The sequence below is a fragment of the Protobothrops mucrosquamatus genome, unplaced genomic scaffold (genome assembly GCF_001527695.2).
Source record: "Protobothrops mucrosquamatus isolate PMUCROS unplaced genomic scaffold, P.Mucros_1.0 scaffold_277, whole genome shotgun sequence".
Classification (NCBI taxonomy): domain Eukaryota; kingdom Metazoa; phylum Chordata; class Lepidosauria; order Squamata; family Viperidae; genus Protobothrops; species Protobothrops mucrosquamatus.
In genome coordinates this window covers 1,159,101-1,168,608 of record NW_015386353.1, presented here as the reverse complement: position 1 = coordinate 1,168,608, position 9,508 = coordinate 1,159,101, and the positions used below count along the sequence as shown (strand labels likewise).

General features: G+C 39.9%; 1 protein-coding gene across 1 annotated transcript in view; it reads right to left on the bottom strand.

The window, feature by feature from the left end:
• Positions 1-2,723: 2,723 nt before the first annotated feature.
• TSPAN18 (tetraspanin 18) overlaps positions 2,724-9,508 on the bottom strand; it is a 52,594-nt gene continuing 45,809 nt past the window's right edge. Inside the window, exons 7-8 of the mRNA XM_015831709.1 lie at positions 6,128-6,211; positions 2,724-3,500 (exon numbers count right to left, since the gene is read on the bottom strand). Coding sequence (XP_015687195.1) covers positions 3,453-3,500; positions 6,128-6,211 — 132 coding nt within the window. The 3' untranslated portion in view covers positions 2,724-3,452. The remainder of the gene's footprint in view (positions 3,501-6,127; positions 6,212-9,508) is intronic.

Sequence of the window (9,508 nt, the reverse complement as noted above, 5' to 3'; positions counted from 1 at the left end):
CAAACACAAACATAAGAAGGAGACAGCCCTGACCCAAGTTCTTCTGGACAAGCTCCATTTGAAGCATACAATCTATGTAGAGCTTTAGCCACATACATCCATTTCACTTAAGCTTGTGTAGAAGAATATGTTATGGGTCATCCCTTCTTCCTAAGAAGATTAGTGACAAAGGGATGATCAGCTGAGGCACGAGTTCATTTGGAATAGAAATTGCCCTTTAATCTTTTTCCACATCAGGAAGAGAGATGATGCCATTTGGAATTTATTGGAAGGGTTGGTTCATTTATCATGCCAAGTTATGGATTGTTGAAGCACAAATCTATATTTCACTGGGTTCCCACAATACCCCAAGGTTTATGAACCAAAATGGCTCAGTTTAATATGATCTGCTAAGCCTAAACCAAATAAATGATATTTAGTCTCAATGGTTGCAGCCTAACTACAAATAAACAGAGCACACAAAATCGGGCTTGCAATCCTTAACTATTCTAAAATGAACTTTGCAAATCTGACAGCACAAAAATCCTAATTAAATTTTTCTGACTGCACGCTTGGTCAAATCTAATAATTCTCTTATACAAATACATTTCTTTCTTCTCTCAGACATCTCCTTCTCTCCATTAGTGTGGTTTTACCGCAGGTTGACATATGTTTATGACAGGTATCTTTGAAGCCAGCAAATTAATTCCCATTATTTTGTAAAACAATTGATCCCCTTTTCTCTGTCAACAAAGTGATGGCCTCCCTTTCACTGGGATTGCTTAAGCAGAAGTTAGACAGTTTCTATTACTAAACAGTAGGTTAGACTAGATTACCATACAAATCTGTGTCATTCTTTAGGACAGGGGTCTTCAAACTTGGCCCTTTTATGACTTGTAGACTTCAACTCCCAGAATTCCTCAGCCAGGCACACTGGCTGAAGAATTCTGAGAGTTCAAGTCCACAAGTCATAAAAGGGCCAAGTTTGAAGACCCCTGCTTTAGGATTTTCTTTGGGATTATCAAGAGTGCTTGTGCTGAAGTAAAGGAAAGGGCAGATGAAACCAGAAAAATGTTCAAATTGGAGAGCAAATGGAGATAGCAGAATGAGTCAGAAATTGGAAAACCACCAGGTAAGCTAGAGCAAAGACACACAGGCACTGAGATTCTGAAACAGAAAGGGAATATTAGGAAACTATATCAGACTTGTTTTAGTTCTGCCATCACCTGCCCCATCTGTCACTTAATTAGTTTCATTTTTCAGGGTATGAGTATCTTTTGGAGGAAGTGGGGGAAGACGGAGAACATATCTCAGGGCAAACTCCTTGAAATAGATTGGTAAATGTATTGACCTTTGGAGATTTCTGTATAAAAATTAATAGCACACTTAATGTGCTTCCTGCTGGCTTAGGCTAAGTGTAGTTGGAATTAAACAGCCACCAATCACCTGCAGCTCAATGGCTGAATCTGCCCCAACACAGCAGCCAATATTAAGTTACCAAATCACACACCCCCTTTTTATGTCTCTCTGCTTACATCCTGAGATTTTGTTCAAATAGAATTCTGTCCCCCCAAATTCATGTATTGTGGGAGATGTAGGCCATTATCTCTAGATGGGTCCAACTAACAGAGTTCTTCTGCAGATCCTGCAAACATGTCTTCGTTATGTTTGGAAGCCATTGTGAATTCTAAATGCACAGAACTGAACAAAATAACACTGAAACCATGTTAGGGAAATTGTCAAAGATTGCATTGAGATTTAACTTAGCATATGTTAATTAACCAAACAGTCATCATAACTATGATTGTTCTAGCACGTTTTCATGTCATATCAAATAATAATTGCTAGGTTTTTTCCCCCCCAAAGCTATATACCTCTGGGGATTATTACTTATAGATGAACACCCTGTAGTTATTGCTTTCAACAGGGACTCTCAATATCTTATCTTTGGCATCCAATGTCACCACATCCTGTTCATACTTTAATAGTAAGTTACCATCTTTTTTAAAAGTGTCATATCACATTATTTTGCCAGTTTACACCTTTGTCCTACCATTCAGTAATAATGGAACTTCACTCTAAGTTACATATTCATCAGAATCCTAGGCAATGAATATAGCTTGGATTTAAGGACAAACAAAATATTACCAGTTTGAAACAAGTGTTTTGGGGCACTTTGACTCTTCTGGAGTAGTCAGGGAAAACCATTTCAAACAGGAAGGAACTATTTAAAACTCGAAATGGAAAGTTTCAAGCTCAAATTTCTTTGTACTTCAAATGTTTTACACATCACTGCTTGTATGTTTTGGAACTTCAGTTCTGCCTCTTGGGCTTATTGTCTGTGTTTGCTGAGCGGATAAAAGACCACTGAAGCTAGAACTTGGCAACAGTTAAAAATGAAAAAAAAAATCAGAGTATGTTGTTGTTTTTTTAAGCTAAGAATGCCTAGGTCAGAAGCAACAGCCACAAAACTTACAAATTAAATTTTTCAAAAGGGAACTGCAAAAGTGCCTCACTGCTTTCCATGCTTGTTGTGTTGGAGATTATTTTTAACACAATTGAAAGGCACATGGGGACAAGACACCAAGCTAATCAATTGCTATGAAGGCCAAACTTGGCAATGTATTTTTCACAGAGCATGATGGTGACAAGACATTCAAAAGCCTAAAAAACCCAAAACAGATACATCTCCTTAGGGGAGACAGCACCAACAATTCTAGACAAGAACATACTTTTTTTTCTTTTTAAGGTGAGGGAACCAGCAGCTGAGCTCCTTTAGTCTTTGTTCTCACGTAACACTGATCAGAAAATTCAATGTGATGAATGGTATGCACTAAAATGGTATGCACTGATTTCAGCTTACCCTACTTTTCACCATTAGATCTGATACACACAACCCATCCTCTAGGTTCTTGGAGTGGGGATTTTCAATTCCAAGCATTCAGGAATGCTTGTATCTTCTGGGTCAGACAAGAGATGGAAAACTGTTCATCTTGGTAGAACACTTGCAAGTCAAGTGCCAATACATTTCCTCCTCTTAGCTTAAAACTGAAGTAATCTGTATACATCTCAATGCTTTAGATGACAATGTTAGTATTTTAAATGAAGATCTCGTTTAAAGTAGGTAGTCGTCTTCTTTATCTTCCTCAATTAATGGATTATTATTGTACGAGAGATGTGTGTTCCAGACAACATCCTGGATATTATTAGAGTTCATTTTCCATCCTGACTTGCAGGCCTTTAGTGCAATCCATTTTAGTGGCTTCAGATGAATGACTCCTCTTGGAGATGGCAAGGAACTAGACAGCACCTCAAAGTTCCAGCCCCTGAAGTACAATTCTTTTGATCATTAATATATTACAGTACTTTCCCTCCTTTTTTAGTTTGCTAACCAAAAAATAAAGTTTATCTTCTTTCTTTTCCTTCTTCAAAGCAAGTCTTTGAAAAATCATTTGTGGCTCATGAAACACTTCCTACTGGATCCCCCGAAAGAGGCACATAGCAAAGATCATAGCAAACAGCTGTGAAGGACATAAAACAAAAAAGGGGATCCTGGTTATTACAGATCAAATCAAATCCATTTTAGTTTTACATATTTCAGTCATAGATCTTCAAAAGGGGGAGAGGTTATACAAATAGTCATCGTGAAGAAACTTTAAAATATAATAGGCAGAAAGTTGAATGTAAGAGCCATATAAAGTAGACATAGAAGATATAAAGGATATAAACTTATAAATTTAAAAGAAGTTCTGTATTACAGCCATATAAAATATGAAGAGCAAAATGTGTATGAATATGAATGTATGTAGATCTGTATGTTTTGCTTATCTATCTCTATGAAAATGTAAAGCATTAGAAGCGTATAGGGGAGTATGTATGTATATGCTATGTCAAAGGCTACATTTATATTTAATATGGCAAAATAGGTGCCCACTGAATCTAATTATAACAGAAATGTTTAGCTACACTTAGCAAAAGAAAACAAGGGAGAACCACTGGAAGAATAGGTCTAGGATTCAATCAAAGATCTATCAACTTTATCCAAAAGAAGAATTCTGCATGGAAATCATTAATACTTTTCTTCTGATTCAGGTTTGTATGCTTTTTTTTTTAAAAAAGGGAGGAAATTCTGTTCTTTCTTAGCCCAAAAGTTTTGGGGGCCAGTTGGACAAATTTGTTCCAAAATTTCTCTGCTGAAAAAAATCACTAAATAGTAACTTACTCCTGCTGAGGTAATATCACTCCTTTTACTTAATTATTTCTGTGGCCTGCCTGTGAGGCAATGATCAATTTAAAGCTTCTGCTCTTTAAGAGGACCAAAGTACTTTCTTTAGTTGACTAATTCCAATAGTTTCTTCCATCTCCTTTTCTTTGGCTCAAATAATCTAATGAGGGGCTGAAATGATGCTGTGACATACATTTAACTACAGAATCACCAACCGCTGAAGGATGCCCAGGACCCCCTAAACCAAGGGTGTCAAACTTCCGGCCCATGGGCCGGATGCATCATGGCAAAACCATGCCCACCCCATTGCCAGCAATGGAAAAAAGGCGCGATATGTCACATGTCACATGATGTTGCGAGTTTGACACCCGTGCCCTAAACCATGGTGGTTTATCCCTGTGATGGGTGGAAATTTAAGCAATCTTGTCGAATCTCGATAATCTGCACAAAAACCTAAAAAGAACTATTAAACTGATCCATAACTGAATACAGAAATAATTTTCCAATGAATGCTAAATTAGAAAAGTAAATAACTGCTTTGTTTCCACGCATTTTTATTAAGTAAAACTGACTACATCTCAAACATATATCCATTTGAAATGAGTGAGTATGCTATGCCTAACACGAGAGGGCAGTATAGGACAGTTGTTTCCCAGCACATATAAACGCTTCAAGTTAGCAATTAGGATTGTATAGGATTTTCAGTGCCTATTCAAACTTCAGACTTCAAAACCAGCTTAATAATAATAAGAGAAATTGAGCTGTTCTGAGAGTCACACCTAACTTTAATTGGTTGATTTCTCAATTACCAGTTGCTTTAAGGCAGGGGTCTCCAACCTTGGCAACTTTAAGACTTGTGGACTTCAACTCCCAGAATCATCCAGGTAACTGGGAAATGGCAAGGAATGTCAGTGAAGTGCTGGGTTCACCCTAAAATTCAAGGCACTTCCCCTGAATCACCTTTTCTCAAACTTGGCAATTGTCAGATGATTCCCCAGCTAGGGGAATTCTGGAAGTTGAACTAGTGAAGCGGGCACAGCAGCGCCTGCATTTTCTGGGCCGCATGAGAAAAGCACATCTTCCTTCCCCTGTCCTGACCACTTTCTACAGGGGGACAATCAAGAGAATCCTGTCATACAGCATCACAGTCTGGTTTGGAGGCATCACTGCTTCAGACAGGAAGGCGGTGCAGAGAGTGGTGAGAATGGCTGAAAAGATCATTGGCAGTTTCCTCTCTCCCATCCAGGACATAGCACAGAAGCGCTGCTTGAGCAGGGTCCACAGGATTGTCTAGGATGCTACACATCCTCTTCACGACCTGTTTTCCTTGTTACCTTCTGGGAGGAGGCTTCGTGGTATCCGAAGCAGAACATCCAGATTCAGCCAGAGTTTCATTCCATACAGCATTAACCTTGCGAACTCTCAAGCTTCCTCCTTCCGTTATATATTCAAGATGAACAATATTTAATATTTATTTGCTACGTATATGTAGGGATGTGGGTCTATACATATGTTGTTCATAGTATGTTTAGGTGTGTGTCATGTATGTGTTTCACTTTGAGAGCGGGCAACTAAATTTCATTTTTGATGTGTGCCATTGTGCCCACAGTATAAAAATGACAATAAAGATTATCTTATCTTATCTTATCTTATCTTATCTTATCTTATCTTATCTTATCTTATATCTCATCTCATCTCATCTCATCTCATCTCACCTCACCTTACCTTACCTTACCTTACCTTATCTTCAAATTTCCAAGTTAGAGAAATACTGCTCTAAATTATTTTTTTACACATTCCTACAAGCTACTTTCTGAACAGAAAGGAAAAATTCAGATGAGGGGAGGATGTGGTGTGAATATAAGGGATAGGAGGCATGTTTTGGCATGATTGTGGCCAGCAGGATCCCAGTTTGTACCGTACCTCAATGGCTAAAACACCAATGGCAAGAGCTCCTGCAAGATATACATAGGTTTCAAGGGAATTCAGGATCACAGTGTAACAACCCTAGGAAGGAATAAAGAAATCGATCTTGAAACAAATGTCTATGCAAAATGAGAACATTCAATTAATAACCTTGCAAACAGCTAGTGAAAGAACTTTTCAAAAGGAGAACACAGTAAAAAATTTTTAATAAAGTATATAACACTCCAAACTAACGGGATTCTGAGCAGGTTCCAATCTCTTCTTTCTGTAAAAAGATTAACTTTTTTTTTTTTAAAAAAACCCACAATAGAACAAAGGAATAAATATCAACAGAATAATTATTAATAATAAGTAACATTACAAATTATTCATTCATTCATTCATTGAACATGTATAGCTACCCATCTTAAAAAATGTGTCTCTGGGCAGTGTACCACCATTAATAAAAACAGCCAGTATAAAAGTCTATAGAGGTTCTCAGTCATCCAGGTCATGGTTGTCCCAAAGGTGCTTTTTTCACGAGGCAACTGGCTGGACCTTTTTTTTCTCGTTGAAGATGTTTCGCTTCTCATCTAAGAAGCTTCTTCAACTCTGATTGGATGGTGGGGAATGGAACGGAATGGAAGGATTTATACTCCTTGCAGACAGCTGATCATTTACATTCTTTTACAGAGTCATTGAGGCCACCTGGAAGCTTATCTAAAAGAATGCAAATGGCCAGCTGTCGGCAAGTAGTATAAATCTTTCCATTCCCCACCATCCAGTCAGAGCTGAAGAAGCTTCTTGGATGAATGGAATGGAATAGAATAGAATAGAATAGAATAGAATAGAATAGAATAGAATAGAATAGAACAGAGCTGGAAGGGACCCTGGAGGTCTTCTAGTCCAGCCCCCTACTCAAGCACGAGAACCTACACAATCTTGGGCAGGTGATTGTCTAGTCTCTTCTTAAAAATCTCCAGTGATGGAGCACTCACGATTTCTGGGGGTAAGCTGTTCCACTGGTTGATTGTCCTCACTATCAGAAAGTTTCTCCTTAATTCCAGGTTGCTTCTCTCCTTGATCAGTTTCCAATCATTATTTCTTGTCCTTCCCTCTGGTGCTCTGGTGAACAACCTGACCCCTTCTGCCTTGTGGCAGCCTCTCAGATACTGGAATACTCTCCTATTTCTTCTTTTCTTTAGACTATCCAAACCCAAGTCCCTCAGCTGTTTTTTGTATGTTTTAGCATCCAGGCCTTTGATCATTGATCATCTTAGTTAGTAATAATAATAATAAAGTTGGAAGGCACCTTGGAGGTCATCTAGTCCAACCCCCTGCTCAGGCAGGAGACCCTATACCATTTCGGACAAATGGCTGTCCAGTCTCTTCTTAAAAACTTCCAGTGTTGGAGCATTCACTGCTTCTGGAGGCAGGTTGTTCCACTGGTTAATTGTTCTAACTGTCAGGAAGTTTCTCCTTAGTTCTAGGTTGCTTCTCTCCTTGATTAGTTTCCACCTGTTGCTTCTTGTCCTGCCTTCAGGTGCTTTGGAAAGTAGCTTGACTCCCTCTTCTTTGTGGCAGCCCCTGAGATATTGGAACACTGCTATCATGTCCCCCCTCGTCCTTCTCTTCATTAACCTAGACATACCCAATTATATGTTTTAGCCTCCGGTCCCCTAATCATCTTTGTTGCTCTTCTCTGTACTCTTCCTAGAGTCTCAACATCTTTTTTTGTGATATGGTGACCAAAATTGGCTGCAATATTCCAGGTGTGGTCTTACTAGGGCTTTGTAAAGCGGTACTAGTATTTCATGTGATCTTGATTCTATGCCTCTGTTTATACAACCCAGAATTGTATTAGCTTTTTTTATTGCTGCTGCACACTGCTGGCTCATAGTCAAGTGATCGTCCACTAGGACTCCAAGGTCCCTCTCACAGTTACTGTTTTTAAGCCAGGTCTCACCCAATCTGTATTCGTGCCTTTGGTTTTTCCTGCCTAAGTGTAAGACTTTTTTCCAAGTTGAAACTCATTTTGTTGGATAGGACCCATTGTTCAAGTTTGTCAAGATCTTTTTGGATCCTGATTTTGTCTTCTGGTGTGTTGGCTACTCCTGACAGCTTGGTGTCATCTGCAAATTTGATGAGTTCCCCTTCAATTCCTTCATCTTCATTAGTGAAGATATTGAAGAGTACTGGGCCTAAGATGGAACCTTGTGGTACCCCACTGCTTACTTTTCTCCATGTGGATGTACTGCCGTTGAGGACTACTCACTGAGTACGGTTTGTCAGCGGGCTACAGATCCATCTGGTGGTGCTGTTATCTATTCCACCTTTTTCTAGCTTGCCAATTAGTAGGTTGTGGTCTACTTTGTCAAATGCCTTACTGAAATCTAAGTATACTACGTCCACTGTGTTTTGCTGATCTACTAGTTTAACCAAGTCCAGTTGATTCATGAAAAAGCACCTTTGGGACAATCAATATAAAAATATAAAATCCTAATCTTAATAATTATAATCACATTTTTATAACATTACAAAGAAAAATATATGCATTGAGGAAGAATAAATATTCCTCTACAATCCAAGACCAGGGCTCTCAGCAAATCCCAGCTCCTTTCCTCCTTCTTATAAGCTTTCCTAAAATGCAACAGGGTGGAGGCTGATTTGATTGCAGGAGTTAAACTATTCCACAGAAAAGAGGGTTGCAACTGGGAAGGCACAATTCGTTATGCCCTAAATTAGTGGTTCTCAACCTGTGGGTCGCGACCCTTTTGGGGGTCGAACGACGCTTTCACAGGGGTCGCCTAAGACCATCGGAAAACACATATTTCCGATGGTCTTAGGAACCGAGACACCGCTCCTCTATCCGTCTCCAGGCAGATAAAAACAACACAGAGAATGGTAAGACTTAAAGCATCAAAGGAGCAACTCCCCGCCTCTCAGGTAGAGCTAACAAGAGCCAACGACTCAGTCCGCCTTCTCCCAGCCTTTTCACCAATCAGAAGCCGCGGCCTGGACATTGGCGCCCGTGACGTATCTTCCCGGGGAATCTGTGAAGCCGGCGGAGCTGCTCCAGATCGCGCTTGCGTGCTGTCGCTCGTGCCTCGGTGGAAGAGGGGAGACAGGCTGGCCGGGAGTTAAGGGGGAGTGAGGCAGGAGGAGGAAGAGGAGGAGGAAGGAAGGAAGGGTTGTTAGCTGTGGAATCAGCACGCCGGAGGGCTTTGCTGCGGAGGTGGGTTCCTTTTGTATTTTGATACCCTCCCTTTTGTTCACTCACTCGCCTCCTTTCTGTTGAACCCCTCTGGTCTAGATCGGAGTTGCTGCTTTGCGTGGGCATGAGCCAGGATGGCCATTCATGGGGTTGGTCTCTGCCCTTGCGTGGGGGGGTTGCAAGCA